The sequence below is a fragment of the Mercenaria mercenaria genome, chromosome 12 (assembly GCF_021730395.1).
Source record: "Mercenaria mercenaria strain notata chromosome 12, MADL_Memer_1, whole genome shotgun sequence".
In the NCBI taxonomy this organism is placed as follows: Eukaryota; Metazoa; Mollusca; class Bivalvia; order Venerida; family Veneridae; genus Mercenaria; species Mercenaria mercenaria.
Window position 1 is genome coordinate 7,548,990 of NC_069372.1, and position 22,142 is coordinate 7,571,131.

Below are 22,142 nucleotides of genomic sequence, written 5' to 3' on the forward strand. Positions count from 1 at the left end.
CCTAGAATCTATAGCTGTTTTGCTGGATTTTTAACTGAAGAATCGAATAGCAAAACGATCTGAGGTGATCAATACAAGCTTTACATCTCTATGTTTGTGTGAAAATCTACAACGGTCACTTTGATGTATGTAACGGTCACATGGAGAGCACTCTCCGATAATGAAGTCGAGAATCGCCGTGACCGGAAATACAAATAAGAGCGTTTATTTCAAATGGACATAAAGTATTTGCCCTGAGACAGATTTTGAGACAATCACTATTGATTACGGAGATTTCGGGAATAAAATGTGGTAAGTTCTTATTTTCTCTTTTTACAGCTTTTCACGGCTAATGACAGCTCCGATGATGTTGACATGAGCAGACAAAAATCTGAATTTCTTGTGTCACGCAAGCTATTTGCAATATTATCTTTTAACCTTGAAATTATACACTCTGTTCTAGACAATTTTCAGCAAACAGGAATAACACTATGATTAACTGAACATCTATGTACTTAACAACACAGGCATTATTTTTTATTTCAAATGAAAACTCGGCGATCAATATTTTTTTAATATTTTCTTGTTCTTATGAAATATAGACATGTTCTTATGAAATATAGACATGAATGTGAATTTGTAAGTAGCTGATTTGAACTATTTATCCCATATACAAGATGATTAAAAGAAGTATGACAGAACATTGTGAAAAATCTTACAAGTTAGATTGAACCATTCGGTAATGTATATTTTATCATAACTAAAATGCGTCAATCTAATTAAAATGTAGGAAAACCTTATTATATATACATTTGCACCGCCAACCATTCATTGAATTTTGTCGATTAATTTTCTGATTATTTTGAAAGAAGTACGATTAATAGTTGGCAGCAACTTTAAAAACGGCGGTCAAATATAATGAAATACTCAATGAAAAGACAAGTTAAAAAAGCAAAGAAGGTCGAAGGTAGAGGCTGCAAAGTATGTCTTTGGAATTGATATTCAGCGCACATAATTCAACTCAATGAAACGCAGATCCCGGTATTTCACGATAATCTATGTATAAATCACATACTTTAGAAAAGACATCGCAAAGACAAGAATAACATTGAAACGTGACTCAACTACGAAGTCAAAAGAAATGACTTGATTTTGTTTTGCTTAAAACGCAGCTGTTGCGGAAATATATTTTCTTTTTGAACGGATGAATCCAGCATGAAGTGCTACAACAAACTTAAAACATGTTCAAGTCAATACTTGAAGTTGTCTCAGCCAGTCATTTGGCTTCAAAGATTGCCAAAACATGTAAAGAAGAAGCCTCCGAAATATTAAAAACGTAATTTATCTTAGACAATCTCAAACGCATTGTTAAGACTGTACGGAAGCCATTTGAGCAATTAACAGATGAACAGTTACATCTTTTTAAATGATAGGAGCAAGAGTAAGACACTTTGTTGATCTTGAACTTCACGTTTTGCAAGAGTCAATATGTACTGAGATGTCAAAACTCGTCTATTTATGCAAATAACGAGTAAGAGTTTCTTTTTCTTTGATCTGTCTTGATATTTTTCGTTAATTAACTTTTTGGAAGTGAGATATCTTGCAGCCCAAGAATATTTGTATAATTATACTATGACAGATCGCTTTTTTGTGTTTTATTCACGGCCCTTCAAAGGGATTGTCACTACAAAAAGTAATGTTTATATGTACCTGTTATACTGTTGTTTCATCAAAGAAACTTTCTTGGGATCATACGTTTAACACGTCTACCGTTTTATAATGATTTGCCTTCTAAACAGTTGAGCCGTGCCATGAGAAAACCAACATAGTGGGTTTGCGACCAGCATGGATCCAGACCAGCCTGCGCATCCGCGCAGTCTGGTCAGGCTCCATGCTGTTCGCTTTTAAAGCCTACTGCAATAAGAGAAACCGTTAGCGAACAGCATGGATCCTGACCAGACTGCGCTTATGCGCAGGCTGGTCTGGATCCATGCTGGTCGCAAACCCACTATGTTGGTTTTCCCATGGCACGGCTCAGTTAATTACTAAATTAAGTGATAAACCAGTTCGCAATGCAGCCTAAGACTGTTATTGATTCCAGTGAAAAGAAAGATTTTAGATTTGTATAATCTGATGAGCAATCAATTTCTATTTGTGTCATTGACAACTATGCAATTTTGTGGTTATGTTGGCGAAATTATACCTATAAAGGTTCAGTATAAATTTTCCTGTTTGCTTATTGTTCTGAATAAAAGCTGTCGATATCTATAATATTTCCACATAATCTCTCAGAATCAATGCTAGTACATCTTAATATTCTAAATAATATGCACGTCTCGATACAAATCAAAATCCATTGTAACATACCACAGCTGTATTCAAATGATACTCAGCTGTTTTCCCCGTTATGCCTTGCGCGTACGTATCATCTATCTTCGAACAATTTCTTCCATGACCAAAATGCATAAAAATGTTTCAAATTACAGACTAGTGATTAATTTCTCTTTATGCTTGATGAAATTAAAGGTATGGAACGAAATCATATTTTATTGCTTTAACGTATTGCCTATATGATATCTAACTAAATCATTTTGTCATTCAGGAAAAATTCGATATTCAGGTGAAAGTATCAAATGAAATGATTTGTTTGAATCCTTTAGCTAATATTATCATTAGGTTCGTTTGTCTCTAGCAGTCATTCTATAGATATATAATAGCCGGATATCTGGAGAAAGTCTATCCTATTATCGTGGCTTTTCGTAAGTTTTAATTTTGTACATCATTTTGTTTTGCTAAAGAAAGTGTTAAATATTGCTTATTCATACTTCATAAGTTACAAACGATTTTAGGAATATATATATTATTTTGATATAACATTGTATTGCTATTGTCATGTACGAATTCATTGTATTTTAATGCTAAAGACAATTCAAGCACATATTTATTTTTTGGTAAAGTTTTGGAAACAGTCAAAACATTTCTTTTTTGCACTTGCATATAACACATTGACTTTATATTCTATAAGATATCTTATGTTACTTGAAAAAAAAAAGAACTGACACGCAGTACTTCATTTTATCCACATTTGTCATTTTACATTACACTTTGTGAAAAATGAAAACTTATAGAATAAAAAATATACAGCGTCTCTGTCGGATAATGCTTATACCAACATGTGCTGTGCTGTCGTTGCTAAAATTATCAAATGTATTGAATCATACCGATTTGTTAACATTACCTAAATAACCAGACTGTTCCAAAACTGAAAAGTGCAAGAACGTTTTGTGTGTAGGATGGTATCTCAGTATTCACTAATGGGATGTATTGAAACTTCATATACTTGTTCAGTATGATTATATGATGCAATTCATAGTTTCCACAACTCTACTTTGCTTTTTGACAAAATTATGCCCATTTATCGACCAAGCAAATTTGGGGTAAGTTTTTACATGTAAGCTAGTATCTTAGCACCCAGCTAATGCAAATGAATTAAAACTTAACGTACTTGTTCACTTTGATGATCTTAAATTATATGCAATGCATAGCTTCCATGACTCTTCTTTGCATTGAAAAACATAACCATTTTTCGACAGCTGTATTCGCTGTTGTATAGTTGAGCTTTGCTGATAATTATATTATTATTATTACTATTATTATTATTATTATTATTATTATTCAGTTCACAAAAATCACCAGTTTATTAATAATATTAAGTTACATAAACAATATTCAAAGGCGGGATGGAAAATATATTGTCCGACCACATTCCAGTTAGTACTATTTGAAACACTGCTGAACTAATATTTCTACAATTAAAAACTATTACAGTAATAACTGAAAAGCTGCAGATAAGGTATGATAGACTTGTAAAATTGAATTGGGGTGGGGCACGTAAAGCAGAGAACCTAAGTTTTTAAAGGTAACCAAAGCATCAATGACAATTTAGACTGCTTTTCTGGAAATTTTATCAGTCAGTCAGAACAAACAGTTTTTTTTTCTGCAGACTAAATCAAGAATTGAATAATACGACTAAAATCTTGTCATGTTTTTCGTACAAGAGATTTCTCAGTATCTTAGTAATGATATCTGAAATATAATGGAAATCATACAATAAAGTAAAAGACTGTTATTGGCTCTCTTAACACAGAAGTGAATAAACAGTTCCATTTAAAGTTGACTGCAGAATTTATGTATGGTTTTTAACAAATTGAAAATTAAAGTTATGAATAAAATATTTAAAATAAAGTCAATGTCATACTGATAGGAATCGACATTGCATGCCTATATTTGACATATGAGCCGTGCCATGGGAAAACCAACATAGTGGGTGTGTGACCAGCATGGATCCAGACCAGCCTGCGCATCCGCGCAGTCTGGTCAGGATCCATGCTGTTCGCTAACGGTTTTTCTAATTGCAGTAGACTTTAAAAGCGAACAGCATGGATCCTGACCAGACTGCGCGGATGCGCAGGCTGGTCTGGATCCATGCTGGTCGCACACCCACTATGTTGGTTTTCCCATGGCACAGCTCATATAATCAATATATCCTGCAATGAAAGAGGATGTCTGACTCAATTAATTCTTCATGACACTATATAATTTAGGACGAGGAAGTAGATAAATCTAAGAAATTCAATAGACTGTACATTGTAGTATTATCAGTATTTTGCCCGCAAATATAACTGGCATTATTTGACAAAAATATCTTTGCAATTCTTGTATATTAATGTCTGTAGTAAATGAATGTTAAGGTTTGTTGTAAACCTCCAAATGTCTTAAATTTCAGTGCATTTTTCTCTGTTTTTTATGTAAAGCTGCTATTTTATTCTGTTTTATCCACCTTTTCCATAACAAAATTTTCCCTGATTTCTCTTAAAAAAACTTATCAATATCATAGATATCATTCTAAAGATATCCAAGCGTGGTACTAGCAATTTTTTTTAAAATTTCAAAATATCTTGTTTACTTTTGAATCAGTCGGCAAAACACGATTTTCTATCGTAAAGTTAAGCCAAGGACACCAAAAAGTTTTGCAATTTCAATTCTGACTTAATTTGTTTATAGACTGCTTTTAAACTTTCAGGATATCTTAGTTAGCATAAAGCATATTCATGAACAAATATTGTACAAATTCTTAATAAGTATTTTCGAAACTGTAACTGCACATTTGTTTACAATGGAAAAAATTTTCTTTTGTGCTCATAAAATTAAGACTAGGTATTTTACAATCCTAAAAATGTAATACTACGACCTTTGGAGAACATTAGAACAGAATGTAGTATATATCTCGTTCTTGCAAAATAAAGCCACCTTCCTAAAAAACCCTGTTTCGGATTATATAGATCAAACAAGTAAGGTAAGGAGCCTTCCTGAAACGAAGCACAGCATCGCACAAAGGTATATTAAAAACAAAACGAGAAGAAAAGTAGTTTTCGTTTAGATCAGTACTTAGATGCTAACATGAATACATATACTATGCAGCACATACAATATAATATATATAATTATGTAGAAAAATATTAATGCACGAAGCATAGCATCGCAAAAAGATACATTAAAAACAAGAAAAAAATCTAGGTTTCATTTAGAACAATACTTAGATGCTAACATGAATACATATACTATGTAGCACATACAATACAATATATATAATTATGTAGAAAAATATCAATGCACGAAGCATAGCATCGCACAAAGGTACATTAAAAAAGAAGAAAAAAAGCTAGGTTTCATTTAGAACAATACTTACATGCTAACATGAATACATATACTATGTAGCACATACCATACAATATATATAATTATGTAGAAAAATATTAATGCACGAAGCATAGCATCGCACAAAGGTACATTAAAAACAAGAAAAAAAGCTATGTTTCATTTAGAACAATACTTAGATGCTAACATGAATACATATACTATGTAGCACATACACTACAATATATATAATTATGTAGAAAAATATCAATGCACGAAGCATAGCATCGCACAAAGGTACATTAAAAACAAGAAAAAAAGCTAGGTTTTATTTAGAACAATACTTAGATGCTAACATGAATACATATACTATGTAGCACATACAATACAATATATATAACTATGTAGAAAAACATTAATGCACGAAGCATAGAATCGCACAAAGGTACATTAAAAACAAGAAAACAAACTAGGTTTCATTTAGAACAATACTTAGATGCTAACATGAATACATATACTATGTAGCACATACAATACAATATATATAATTATGTAGAAAAATATTAATGCACGAAGCATAGCATCGCACAAAAGTACATTAAAAACAAGAAAAAAAACTAGGTTTCATTTAGAACAATACTTAGATGCTAACATGAATACATATACTATGTAGCACATACAATACAATATATATAATTATGTAGAAAAGTATTAATGCACGAAGCATAGATTCGCACAAAGGTACATTAAAAAACAAGAAAAAAACTAGGTTTCATTTAGAACAATACTTAGATACTAACATCAATACATATACTATGTAGCACATACAATACAATATATATAATTATGTAGAAAAATATTAATGCACGGAATTAGTTGTAGCAATAAAAATGCAGTAGATTTATGCTTTTTCAATCATTCTTGTATTTACATAATTTCAGTTCAAAATGCAAATTGGAACATCATTCCCAAATTAATTCTTGATTATTTTTTTCTTTTCAACAGTGCCCTCTTGGGACTTGTGCATGATAAATATTTATTACAGAACATTTGCAATTTCTGAGAATAACTTTCTGAGAATGAAGAAATACCTAGAGAATATTTTGATTTATGTCCATATTAGTCGACATTATACGCCTATATTAATATCGCTATCTTTTCTGCTATTGATTTGTTCATACACAGAAACATCTCTTTGATTTATAAGACATAAGTTTAAAGGAAATGTCATACTTATTACTGTTGTAATTAACATAGTTAAGGTAGGCTACAAATAAAAGTTGTAATTATTCTAAATAAAATCTCGTATAAAATTCTTTGGAAGTAATGAACACAAACAAGCAAAATGGTATGATAGAGTCTGTTCATGAGAGGAGGTAAAAATTGTGGAAACACCTATCACACCTACTAGCACCGGCTTATTCGGAATTCTGATACAGTAAAATTTAACAGACTTCACGATCCAAAAGGACCAGAAAATACAACACTGAGTCCATTTCTTGGAATAGCTCGAAGCATGACTGCTTGAAAGACATGAATAATTTTAACGTGTATGTATAAAGATTTTGTTTGTTGAATTATTTATTTCCTTCTTGTTATTCCAGATCTGAACAATGTCAATGGGAGGTTCAAGCAAGGCAACATGTGAATAGAGTTACAAGATCTACAAGTCAAACAACCACAGTACATGCGCTCGGAAAACGACATTATATATACTACTGGATATCAACAGGCGTATGTAATAGAATATACCTTGTCAATATGCGGGACTGGCTAGCTTGACAGAGGATCTTTTTACAGATTTTATTGACCGTGGCATCATCCTTATCTACAACCCAATTACCAAGAAAAAGAATGACTGACACCCTTTCGAACAATGTTAAATAAAATTACACATGAAGTAGAAACATAATAAGAAATAGAGGAAGGACTCCCAGAAGAAGTATAATAAGGAGCCGACGCTGATAAATTTCACCACCGCAAACATATACACACTTATCTTTGTCCAATACTGATCGAACGCATTATTCTTAATTTGTGTGAAATATAAAACGTTTCTGACGGAGGAAGTTGTACAATAACGCAAAAATACCATAACGAAGAAAATCAAATACTTGTTCAAACGTTATTAATAGGGAAAAGAAAAAATCGACATTCTTGAGAACTCAAATTCAGGTTCAACGCGTTTCAGAGTTACGAGAAAATTGAAAGAAGACAATGTAATGCTTTAATTACGAGGAACAGAATACAATTTATCCTTTCAGATGTCTGAAGGAATGTACCAAATGAGTAAATACATGGTACAACCAGTGAATAAGTCCGCAAAGCCCGTTAAACCTGTCAATTTCTGTCACAGAAAACCAATCAAATAGAATTAAATTACGGACTGGAATGTATGCAAGACATGTCAAATTTTTCTTCCTAATCTAAATAAGCCAATCGGAGACACATTCGTCAATAGACAAAGCGATTGCAGTTAGTTTGATTGAGACAGGACGATGCGATCCAATAAATTCATATATTACGACATGCTGAGCGCCCAGCGATAAAAGCGGAGAAAAGGAATGAGGAATATCAGTTTTACTCAACAATATTCGGAAAACAAGTTGCGCGGCGATCGGAGACTCATTCTTCCCTAAAGAAAATATCTTATTTGGATAAGCAATGATTAGGAGTGTCTGAAATTAAATATTATCACCAAGCAGATAACAGCTCTAAGCATATTATGATTTAAGGATAGTTCAATAATTTACAAGAATGGTTAATTAAATTCTTTAGTTGGAATATACTTTGAACATAAACCATTTTTTACCTAAACTGTACGCCAGCAGTAATTTACACTAGACAATGAAACATGAACAAATAAAAAAGAAACTCTCAGAAATATATTTATAATTCTGTTTGTCTAAGAATATTGTTTAAATAGTTATGTCAAATGTAGCGCGGGAACTTCTTACGTAGAGGCGGCATCCTCAGATATGATGCGTGTTAAGGAAATAAACCTTAAGGGATATTTACGCGATTGGCCGTTAATGCTTAAAAGGGAAGAAGTAAGTTCATGAACGAGAAACTGCGCCCAGCTCGACAGTTTTCTTAGATTTAATGCTGACTGGTGATTGGAATCGCCACTAGCTGTCAGTCTGTCAGTATTCCCGCAGAAAGCATTGCTTTTCATTACGAAACTACTCGTTTGACAGTTACAGAGTTGTCAGTGGACAATCTTTCACAAGGAAATTAATTGCAATAATCATTTAATTTAAAATTAGTCAATGATAATATAACTCAATTGTAACATTTGTAAACTTTCATTGTTTCTGGTTTGATTGTTCTTGAGTTTGAAATGAAACGAAAAGAAAGAAATGTGAAGTTGTTTAATCTGAAATATTTACCGATGTTGGAATAGTATATAGTTAAACACGACAGGTTTGATTATTCCAAGTTAAAGATGGAACTAGATCTTTAAAGATAATTACTAACAGATTTGAAATGTAAACGTTTTGACTGAAAAGTTTGAATGTACTTCAGAACAGACACGCAAAGCTTCTGTGAGTGTTAGATCGTTAAGATGAAAAACGAATATGAAAAGAATATTTATTGATTTGTGTGACAGATGACAAGGATATAAAATGGGGAAGAATTCTATCAATGATTTTAAATAAGATAAAGATCCTAACGGAGTGATTGAGGAAAACAGCAACGTTGAAATTATGTGAAACTGACAAACAGTTTGAGTCTTTACATAAAAATATGTGTTACGGAAATATAGTCTTTTGAATTTCTCAGTTCTAGTTTTTCCTGTTCGAAATGAATACATACATGAAGATGACAACCAGTCATTTGACCATCGATTCCGATCAACAACGTGTCAAACTTGCTGTACTGGGTGCGCCAGGAGTCGGAAAGACGTCGATAGTACGACAGTTTGTGTCCAATATGTTCGAGGAAGAATACACACCGACGGATAATAAACAGATATTTTATCCGTCGGTGATAATTAATGAACATTTATATGAACTGAAAATTATTGACTGCCCATATATACCATACTTTCCAGTGAACTCTTTATACGAGTGGACGGATTATAGAGGCTACGGCTTAAGGAACGCGTCAGCTTATATTTTAGTATATGACATAACTGCAGAGGAGAGCTTTCATTACATCAAAAACCTACGGGAACAAATACTTGAAAGTAGAGATATGCACGATATTCCTTTGTTTGTCGTTGGAAACAAGTATGATCTTTCTGAGGAGAGAGGAATTTCTCGCCGTGAGGTTGCAAGCTTGGTAAAGAAACACTGGAAATGTGGCTACATAGAATGCTCAGCAAAATACAACTGGCATGTGATATTATTATTTAAAGAGCTTATGAAAACAATAGATTACATAGACTATGGACATAAGCCTACATCATTAAGAGTACAAGATGCTCTGAGAAACAATAGATGTGTCATTTTGTGATATCGATTGTTTCCTAGTAACCTGAAATGTCACAGGGTCCAAAGATCTTCCATTTGTGTATGCTGTAATTAACATTACGAATAATGCCGAAGGATGAGTGTTAACATTGTATTTATATGTTTGTGAATGAGCATTTGTCAGCCATTAATGCCAGAATATTTGTTTTTCACAATTGATGTAAATGGTGCCAGTTTGTTGTTTAGTTAGAGTGCTCAGTAGTCTAACGTTTTATATTTTTGTACATTGTTATCTGGCTATTTTTATCTGTACTTAAGGCAGTGGACCCGTATTGACAACGGCAAATTCCGTTCGTTTACGTTTTCTCCGTATGCGATTCCGGCGTTCCCCGATTTGTTATGAAAGAAAGTTTCTGATTTGGCAGAAGGATGCCGAAATCGCACTATGGAGGATACGTAATTGGACGGAATTGCCGATTGTCAATACCAGTCCATTACCTTAAGACAAAAAAGTTGGATGCAAACAGATATTGGTCAAAGAAACTGTTTTTGTAATTTGTATAAAGTATAAATATATATCGGGAGTATTCATCATGAGACTATAGGTTTTGCATGTAAATAATGAAGGCATTACAATTGCTACGAAATAGACCATGCGCAAAGTATTATTGTATTATTTTATATGGGATATTAAGCTGTATTGTCGAGAGGAAATTATGAAATGTACGGGATGTATGTAATAAAGGTGCAACAATTGTATAAAAACTACTATGTTATAGAAATGATGAAATAATCTTTTTGATCATTCTAAACATTAGATTTGTCTTCACATGCATAGTCGCATCAAATGCAAATTATTGAAATAAAATGCTGCGACGGGAAAGTGTCTATACAGCCTAAACTTATTCTTTGTATGCTTTATATATTTAAGAAAGTCACTGCGGTCATAAGAATTTTATACGAAATCTCTTTCCTATATTATAGCTGTTAATCAAAGTCCATTTATTTTTGTGCACATAATAGATATATCAAAGGTTGTCTTTTGCAAGAATGTCACCAGGAAAACCCGTACAAGGTACTGTGAAATCATTAATATTCATCGTTGACTAAATTTCATGGATGTCGTGGTTTTGTAAATTCATGATATTAAATCCCTTTGAATACATAATATTCCCATTCGTTTTATATCAAAGAAATGCAATGAATTCATACCCTCCACGAAATAGCAGATTTGGCCAAAACCATAAGTTTTATGACAACGAAATTAGATGATTTAACAGTATCTGTTAGTATAATATGTTCTGTTGAGAGACCGACAATTAATTAGGACAAGCCATTATAAAAAATATTGATAATCCTCTTTACATGTATTTAAAAAATCCATACTATCATGTTATAAATAATAAATCATATGTCTGAGATTGATTACATTTGAAGGGACCGCATGCACGGACGGATAAATAATTAGGCCAACCATAGACTATTCCAACTATTTCATATCGTCTGAACAACAAACATTCCCTTCTACATAAAGGATTGAAAAATGTAAACGAAAGTCACTTCGATATATAAAAACAAAACATTTATTTGGGGTTTAAAAGGTTCAGTCCAAAATATCAAATGACACCGGTTACAATAATGTTTGAGAATATTCAATTTCATTTTCCTTTATTACTTAGCCTATATTCGTTTCGTTTTCCTTTATTAGCGTGGTGACAGAATTACCGTTATTGCGCAGCCTATATTCGTTTCCCTTCATTAGCGTAGTGACAGAATTACCGTTATTGCGCAGCCTATATTCGTTTCCCTTTATTAGCGTAGTGACAGAATTACCGTTATTGCGCGGCCTATATTCGTTTCGTTTCCCTTTATTAGCATGGTGACAGAATTACTGTTATTGCTCAGCCTATATTCGTTTCCCTTTTTTAGCGTGGTGACAGATTTACCGTTATTTCTCAGCCTATAGTCGTTTCGTTTCCCTTTATTAGCATGGTGACAGAAATATCGTTATTGTTCAACCTATATTCGTTTCGTTTGCCTTTATTAGCGTGGTGACAGAATTACCGTTATTGCGCAGCCTATATTCGTTTCCCTTTATTAGCATGGTGACAGAATTACCGTTATTGCGCAGCCTATATCCGTTTCCCTTTATTAACGTAGTGACAGAATTACCGTCATTGCGCAGCCTATATTCGTTTCCCTTTATTAGCGTAGTGACAGAATTACCGTGATTACACAGGCTATATTCGTTTCACTTTATTAGCGTAGTGACAGAATTACCGTCATTGCGCAGCCTACATTCGTTTCCCTTTACTAGTGTAGTGACAGAATTATCGTTATAGCTGCCTACATTCGTTTCTCTTTATTAGCATGGTGACAGAATTACCGTTATTGGGCAGCCTATATTCGTTTCCCTTTATTAGCGTAGTGACAGAATTACCGTTATTGCGCAGCCTATATTCGTTTCGTTTCCTTTATTAGCGTGGTGACAGAATTATCGTATATCGTCAGCCTATATTCGTTTCCCTTTACTTAGGTAGTGACAGAATCAATTCGTTATTGCCAGCTATATTCGTTTCCCTTTATTACGATGGTGACAGAATTACCGTTATTGGCGCAGCCTATATTCGTTTCCTTTATTAGCGATGTGACAGAATTACCGTTATTGCGCAGCCTATATTCGTTTCGTTTTCCTTTATTAGCGTGGTGACAGAATTATCGTATATCGTTCAGCCTATATTCGTTTCGTTTACCTTTATTAGCGTGGTGATAGAATTGCCGTTTTTGCGCAGCCTATATTCGTTTCCCTTTATTAGCGTGGTGACAGAATTACCATTATTGCGCAGCCTATGTTCGTTTCCCTTTATTAGCGTAGTGACGGAATTACAGTTATTGCGCAGCCTATATTCGTTTCCCTTTATTAGCGTAGTGACAGAAATGACAGAATTACTGTTATTGCACAGCTTATATTCGTTTCCCTTTATTAGCGTAGTGACAGAATTACCGTTATGGCGCAGCCTATATTCAGTTCGTTGCTCTTTATTAGCGATGTGACAGAATTACCGTTATTGCGCAGCCTATATTCGTTTCCCTTTATTAGCATGGTGACAGAATTACCGTTATTGCTCAGCCTATATTCGTTTCGTTTCTGTTTATTAGCATGGTGACAGAATTACCGTTATTGTTCAGCCTATATTCGTTTGTTTTATTGTGTTGACTTACAGTAAACATTCATTAAAAAACTGCCTATTTTTACACAGCAATATCAAACAGAAGTCTAGAGATAAAATAGTACATAAACAAGAAAAAGAAAACAATCAAGAATGGCTATTTGTGAATGTATGGATATGTAAAAGGTTGACATGTACACAAAACACATAGCAAAGGTAAAACTATAAGACAGCTGGGACAAAAAACAAGTAATTAAAACGCAGAAGTGCACCGAATTGGAAAGGTCTGCGACATAAAGCACAAAGGAGTTTAAGCCTCACTCGTAAGTCCATTTCTATGTTTCACAGTCACAAAACAGCGTAAATAAAGTGTTCCTAGCTAGGTCCTAAAACAGAAAATAGTTACACAAATGCACGATACGTAAGACACAAAAGCTCATATAAAATGTAAGAAATATATAGAAGATCCATTTACGAAGGAAGTCTTTCCAGATGGCACACAACAAAAGAAACACATTTAAGGGCCCGTCTAGACAGGCTAGAGGACAATAAGTCCCGTTGGGTTTTAAGAACTGTCTATCATGGAGTATTTTACATCTTCCTTGAGACACAACCAGGGGGCAATTTATGCATCACTTACTTATGGTATCCATAGGCATGAGAAAAGTATGATCTATCGTATATCTGCAATTTAAAGACAATGTGGAAAAAGCAACAATAAATGGAAGTCTACATAATAAATTATTATTTAATTCACGTTATTTTATCTCATAATCTATCATTTTGTCGTTATGGAAACATTTCATTGGCACAAACTGACAACAACTTCGGGACATGGTCAAGCAAAGTGGAAGAAATAAAGTAGACGATTTAGTTGTTTGTGTTCATGGCTGTGGTTGGGGTGCTCTGTGCTTCCGGGAAATCTACCCTTACATTTTATCTCTTGCAAATCATCTCTATAGATGAGAACCATTTATGTAATTTAATAGGCCTACTGCAATTAGCAAGCAGTTGTTTGAAGCTGTGTAAATCAGTCATGTTGGTGCTGATGACTGCTTACACATACCAAAGTAGCCATAGAAATATTAGAAATGTATTTCATCCATACTGCTAATGGAATAAATAAAACACAACTTCTAAGAAAGTTTCCTTTTCGCAACAGAAGCAATGAAATATACTGAAGACTTATTCGTATTGTCTTCTGAAATTCCATTTTCTATCTCTTAAGAACGGGGCGAGAATGTCGTCTACTCTGCAGATGAACTCCGGCAAGACTGACTTTTCGTCTATTGATTAAACTGACTCATCAAATACAATCAAGACAGGAAAAAAATGATATCTAAATATTTCGTTGTTTTTTGTTTTGTTCTAAATTGCTTTTGACTCTTGTTTGTTTTATTCCTTTGGGTATAAAACATAAAGGGTTCAAGCATTTTTATAATGATAAGATTCTGCAAACTGTTGATATCTTTAATAAAATACCATTGACCGTATAAAGTGATGGTCACAACATAAAATAATCATGATAAGCGTATGTTTCATCATCAAGGAATCATTCTGGGGGCATAATGTTTTAAAATTTGTCCTTGTTTTTCATAATTGGGACGTCTAAACAACTAGTAACTTAATAAGGTAATTGATTAACTAATTTACAGTGTCACATTACACAATTATTGATTCAACATTTTTTCCCCAAGATTTTTGTGACATGCTGTACATACTTCTATTTAAATTCATAGATATCATAAACTACTGCAGTATTCATACAATAATCATACAACTGTGTGGCAAAACAAACCGGTCAGAATGCATAATGTTTGAAATGTTGAATATCAGAAAGGCTAGTAAATTATTTACCCTTACGCTAAATAAAATTGAAAGCATATTCAAAACAATATTTTATTGCTTTAAATTTTACATACGTTGTATTTAAATACAAAGATTACCTGTTTTCGATGAACCTTATTACGAGAAATGACTAATTGTTGTCGAATCCATTAACTAGGTTATATCATGTCATTATGTTAGCGAATGTATTTTTGATAGATAATAGAGCAATATTTTCCCTCAGCTTTTATGGTGTCCAAATAGGTGTTAGTATAGGCAATATAACGACGTCCTCGTCAACAAAGGTAATTAATGCACCACGACCATTTCAGTCTGACATTTGTCATTTGTCTGAATACCATGACCATTTCAGTCTGACATTTGTCTGAAAGTTGTATCAGTGAATAAGATTTATCAGTTTGTTTTCATTTCTCTATCTGCAGACTTGCGAAAACATCAATAACAGTATTACAGCTGAACAATTTCGTATTAATATAAATAATATAGAGTCATGGATTTCAGCTAAAGGTGTCCTGAGCTAACATAAAAAAAAATGTTTTAACTTTTCGAAACATTTGCAGAAAATAATGTATACCTAGTGTACATTCATAATTTTAAAACAGGTAACATTTTCATGTCAGATAAAACAAGCGAATCTTAATATAACGCTGAAACTTTTTTAAACCCAGAAATGTTGACATACGTTTTTTATAAGAGTCAAATTTCCCTCTGCTTACGTACTTGGTGCTAAAATGATAATACTGACATCCCAATAAATTTTAATACTACAACATCTATTCATAACTGAAATTTTGTTCACAGCAACAATGTAGTATCTGCATCGCTAAATACATAGTGGAATCTCAATTAATTTACGAAAGTTAAAATATTTTGTACATAGGCAGTTACGTCAAAATCATACTATGTAAAACAGTTGTTATTTGTTCTTAAAGATAACTGCCTTGCACTGTAAACAAATAGATATATGCATTATTGATAGTTGACTATTACTTCAATACCTCTTTCACGCAAGTGTTTGTTATTTTTGAGATTATATGTTAAAATGTATCTCAAATTTTTCATCGATATACACGTAGCTTTCATAAAAAACAAGTTTGTCGATGATATTGCGATATATAGAACTCAGAAGATACAGTTTCACCATAAATAAAATATTATAATTGAGGAAACATATTATTTAGGCATATGTTTTAAGGGTGGATTATTAAGTAAATTCTTAAGCTGTAATATACTTATCTGTTTCATTCTTGAATGTAAATCATTGGTGCGCTAAATCTGATTTTGAACAAAAGTAAATGTAATTTTATACTTTTTTACTTTCGTTCAATAAACATAGAAGAACCAAGTGATGTCACTTTCAAGTTATCGAAAAATATAGTACCTTCGACATTCTTTTTTCATAAAATGAAAGTGAATATATTTTAGGGATTCTTTTAATGTTTTATTGTGTAATTACTTAATATTTATTACTTTATGTGCACTATTTATATAAAACCAATAGGTAATGTTCCGGAAGAAAACAAGTAAATACCGGTCAGAATCTACTAAAAACTGATGTTTAATTTGCTTAGGTGTGATATTTGCTATATTATGATATTCAATTTCTGATAATCCTTCTTGTTTGGTTATTCATACCGACTGTTTTCCTTTCTAAAGTTTTTGGAACGAGCCTTTACCTTCGATTAGGTATTCATCCTTGTGGTCGCAGCTCAACTTCAGTCCGAATATGTTAAGCAAAATTGATATTCTTCGTTCCTCTTCTCCACTTTTATTGTCTGGTACTCGACATGTCGTATGAGATTAACTTATTGGACCGAAACGTCCTGTCTCAATCAAAATGACTGAAGTCGCTTTGTCTATTGACGGATATTTCTGTGATTGCCTTATTTAGAATAAGATAGACATTTTACAATGGTTTCCACTTATGTCTGTCTGTAATCTTGTCCCGTCTGGTTGGAATTTTTAACGTTTACGGAAGAGAAAGGCCGATATGTTTAACGGGCTAATGAACATATTTACTAGTTGTGGACTTTATTTGATACAATTATTTTGTTCTACATCTAAAGCAATAACTTGCATTCTGTTGCACATAATTCAAATCAAAGCTTTACATTTTCCACATGCAACAAGCGATGTATCAATATAACAACAATATATTCTTGTCCGCTAACGCCATATTTCCTTTGAAACAAGATTTACTGATAATAACACAAAGCACTATTTATTGAAAATCCTAGATTCAGTTCTTTCGTGCTACTTACGCATTTATCATCAATTATCTAGTGTCATAAAGCAATGCTTTAGTCTGAAATCCTCTTTCGTACTTGATTATATTGATTTTCAGTCTTATATGGACATATATTGTTGATTTATATCAGAATACTTTCAAGAATGGCACAACGAAGTATATGTTCTCTTTGTAATTGGTTTTATTCTGAGAATGCGAAAACTGGAGATGTTAAATTTGATTAAAGCCATCCATAAGTGATACAGTAAGCTTAACATGATATTATGCATTCTGTTTTTAAAGTTCATAAAAGCGTTCACTGATGTTGATAACTTTTAACTACACTGTCCTGTAACTTTGGAACAGTGTTTGGGCTAAGAATATGGTTTGGTGCTTAGCATTAACCGGATTAAAATCTTCGGCGGTGTCAGCCACTGATCTTTCCAAGTCGTGCTCCGCTGTTTCCTGTATTTTTCCCATTTTGTCCTTGTTGAATAAGTGTTTTACTTTTTCTATGTACTTTGTTTTACCGTCAATTAGTTGCATAACCATAAAACCTTTGTTATACGGTTTCATTTAGGGGAGGCCGCATTTTCTAACCCTTACCATGCTGAACACGATTGATTCTGCTTTTGCGACCAGTATAGATCATGATCAGCCTGCACATCCGTGCAGACTGATCATGATCTGCACTTTCCGCTATTCAGCCAGTATTTTTCTGGTAAGCACCCCTTTAACAGTTAATGGTACTATCCAAACTGGAAAACGGACAAGTTCATGATAGAAATTTAGCAGGGTAAGGATTAAACGTTATATTTCCTTTTGGATCTTTGTCCTTGATTTCTTCTCCTTTCTCTTTTGTTGAATGGTTTTCATTACATATGAGATATTATAACCAAATTATTGTATCTCAACGTTAAAAAGACATGAAAAATTGCTTAGAAACTGTATCTTCTGAGTTCTATATATCGCAATATCGCCGACAAACTTGTATTTTGTGAAAGCTACGTGTATATCGATGAAAAATTTGAGATACATTTTAACATATAATCTCAAAAATAACAACACATACGTGAAACAGGTATTGAAGTAATAGTCAATTATCAATAATGCTTATATCTATTTGTTTACAGTGTAAAGGAGTTATTTTTAAGAACAAATAATAACTGTTTTACATAGTATAAGTTTAAAAGTTGCTGCCATTCGTCTAAGTATGATTTTGACGCAACTGCCTGTGTACAAAATATTTTAACTTTCGTAAATTAAGTGAGATTTCACTATGTATTTAGCGATGCAGATACTACATTGTTGCTGTGAACAAAATTTCACAGTTATGAATAGATAATGTAGTAATTCATTGGACAGGTGTCAATATTATCATTTTTAGCAACAAGTACGTAAGTAGAGGGAAATTTGACTCTTCCGAAAAACGTATGTCAAAATTTCTGGTTTTTTTTTTTTTTAAAAAAAGCTTTAGCGTCATATTAAATTACGCTTGTTTTATCTGACATGAACATGTTGCCTGTTTTAAAATTATGAATGCACACTACGTATACATTATTTTCTGCTCATGTTTCGAAAAGTTAAAACATTTTTTATGTTAGCTCATGATACATTAAGCTGAAATTCATGACACTATATAATTAGTATTAATACGAAATTGTTCAGTTGTAATACTGCTATTGATGTTTTTGCAAGTCTGCAGATAGAGAAATGAAAACAAACTGATAAATCCTATTCACTGATACAACTTTCAGACAAATGTCAGACTGATATGGTCGTGGTACATTAATTACCTTTGTTGACGAGGTCGTCGCTATATTGCCGATACTTACACCTATTTAGACACCATAAAAGCCGAGGAAAAATATTGTTCTTTTCATTATCTATTAACAGTGCAACCGCTGGAGAAAAAAATTAGGACATAATGACACAATATGTCCTGGTCAATGAATTCGACAAAAATTAGTCATTTCTCGTAATATAGTTTAGTGAAAACAGGAAATTTCTTTGTATTTAAATACATTGTATGTAAAATTTAAAGTTTGAATATGCTTTCAATTATATTTAGCATAAGGATAAATAATTAACTAGCCTTTCTGATATTCCACATTTGAAACACTATGCATTCGGACCAGTTTGTTTTGCCAGTTGTAGGCGCTAGTAATCTCATGTTACATAGCTGTATCATTATTGTATGTATACTGCAATTATAGTTTATTTGAATATAGACATCTATAAATTCGAAAAGAAATATATACAGCATACCTCAACGATCTTAAAAAAGATGCTTAATCAATAATTGTGTAAGGTGACACTGTAAACTAATTAATCAATTACCTTATTACGTTATTAATTGTTTAGAAGTCCCAATTATGAAAAAAAACAAGGACAAAATTTTAAAAATTATGCTCCCAGAATGATTCCCTGATGATGCAATAGTATAACATAATGCTTTTTATCATTATTTTTTGTTGTGACCATCTCACCAAACGGTCAATGGTATCTTATTAAAGACATGAACCATAATTGGCAGAATTTAATTATCATAAAAATGCTTGGATTCTTTATGTTTTATCCCACAGGAATGAAAAAAATAAAGCAAGAGTCAAAAGCAATTTAGAACAAAAAAAAAACGAAATATTTAGACATTTTTTCTGTTTTGATTACATTTGACAAGTTAGTTTAGCCAATAGACGAAAAGTCACTCTTGCCGCAGCAATTTTTGAAAAGTTAGATTTTCTAAGAACTTTTGCTTAACATAATTCTTTCATACTAAAGAAGATATCCTGAAAAATTTTATAGCAATCCATTCATAAATAAACTCAGAAAAAATATTTCATGGAGTCAAAATGGCTTAAATTAATTCGGAACAAAAAAGGTCTAAAATGTAGAATTTGCTTAAACCTTGATTTTTCAAAACTTCAGAATATACTTAGAAAATTCAGCAAATAAAAAAGATTAGGTCGTGTGCTGGATTTTTTGCTAGACTGATTTGAAAAATTTGGACCTCACACAAGTTTTCATAATGGAAGTCTATGGAAAAATCACAATTTTGATACAATTTTCGCGAACAGATTTGTTTTCTATTATGTAGATATTAATGAAATATTTCACAGTCGTGGTGAAATAAAATGTATAGGTTCGTGTACTTGTTTCTATTTTTAGATATTTGCCCATGATTATTTCAAGCTGATTTTGATACATTTTTTAGAATTATTAAATATTTTAGATGATTTACCTTAGAAAGATAGCAACGTTGCAGTTGTTATACAGTTACTCACCAGTTGCCATCAATTCATAAAATGATTTATATTTCCGTACGCCGAATCCAGGCTTTATTCTACTTTATTCGGATAACTGACGTCACGCCATCACTTCCGGTTTATCATATGTGCTGAATTACCTTAACAATCTGTGGAAAATATCCCATCAAAATAGTTCCTTGACAATGAATTAATACTTACCAAGATACTTTGAACATTTCGTTTTAAACGCGTGATATATACTGTCAATTTTATTTTCTCTTATTTTTAAACACAAATCAAGAATAAAAACCTGTTACAGAGAAATGCGAATCAAACAGTTATTCAATTCTATTCAATACAGGAGCGACATATTATCATGTTACTACACAGTTTATATGCCTACCAGATTAAACTGCATAAGAGCTGTATTTAAACGTATAATTTTGTTATCATTCAACATTAAATTTGTACAGATCTATAAACAGTAGGACACCCATATTTTTGCATATTATAAGTAAAAGACATATCCTAAATTTTGTGATCTAGATTCTAAATGAAATGCAGAGTTTTTTTGTGAACAAATATTTTTATCTTTTCACGTAACGACTCCTACATCTATTATCGGTATGTTTATCCTTGATGTCAACATTGCAAAAGCGTTGCTGTTGTTGTTTCTGACTAGCCTCTCTTTAGTTTGAATATAAGTATTATTTGTTATGCTATCACACACTAATATACCGGCAATAAGTATGTACGCATTAGAAGACACAGCATACCTCAATAGTCTTACTACAAGAACAGAAACTGATGTCTTTGTTAAAGAATGAGCACAAATAAATATGTAACGCAGACATATAAATATATTAATGTTTTTACACAGGAAATATTTGTAAAGGATATGTGGCGCTAAGTTTTGGATTATATATATTTAATTTTACTTCGTGATGCCATAGATACTTAAGAAATAATATATCTCATCCAGTGATTTGTCGTTGAATAAATCATTGTTTGTAGTTCAGATGCGAAGGAATTATATCACGAGGGCGCAGCCCGAGTGATATAATAATACGCATCTGAACGTCAAACAATGATTTATTCAAGAGCAAATCACTGGATGAGATATATTATTTCGATTCTAACACGTTAAAAAGAATTTTTAAGTACATCCTTGACGACATTCATTAAATATTTGCCCGTTTTCAATCGGTTTCTTTTCTAGCGCGCCGCTATGCCGTTTGACGCCATGACGTAATAACTCTGGCGTCAGAACAGTGATTTGTTGTATTATAATTCACTGTTTTCTGCCTTCTTTGTTTAATAAGAAAATGAATCGGATCGTGTTAGAATACATAACAATTTATTTTGACTGGTAAAACAAAGTGAGATTGCCTCTTTATAATGTAGTCCGGTACCAACAAGAAATGGATGAAACCCTGTGTAAAATAATTATGTCAATAAAAGTATTTAAAATTATTCTCGGCATCGACACTGTAACAGCAACAATAAATCCATCCAGGCTATCCCTTCCTCTCTTCCAAAAATGCAATTAAAGTTTATA

The 22,142-nt window shown here is 32.4% G+C and overlaps 1 protein-coding gene across 1 annotated transcript; it reads left to right on the forward strand.

Annotated features, from left to right (window-relative positions):
- LOC128547205 (ras-like protein family member 10B) lies at positions 1 to 10,979 on the forward strand. Its single transcript, XM_053519099.1, has 2 exons — positions 1 to 291; positions 7,281 to 10,979. The coding sequence occupies exon 2, from the start codon at positions 9,481 to 9,483 to the stop codon at positions 10,132 to 10,134; it is 654 nt and encodes a 217-aa protein (XP_053375074.1). The 5' UTR covers positions 1 to 291; positions 7,281 to 9,480; the 3' UTR covers positions 10,135 to 10,979.
- Positions 10,980 to 22,142: the final 11,163 nt, after the last annotated feature.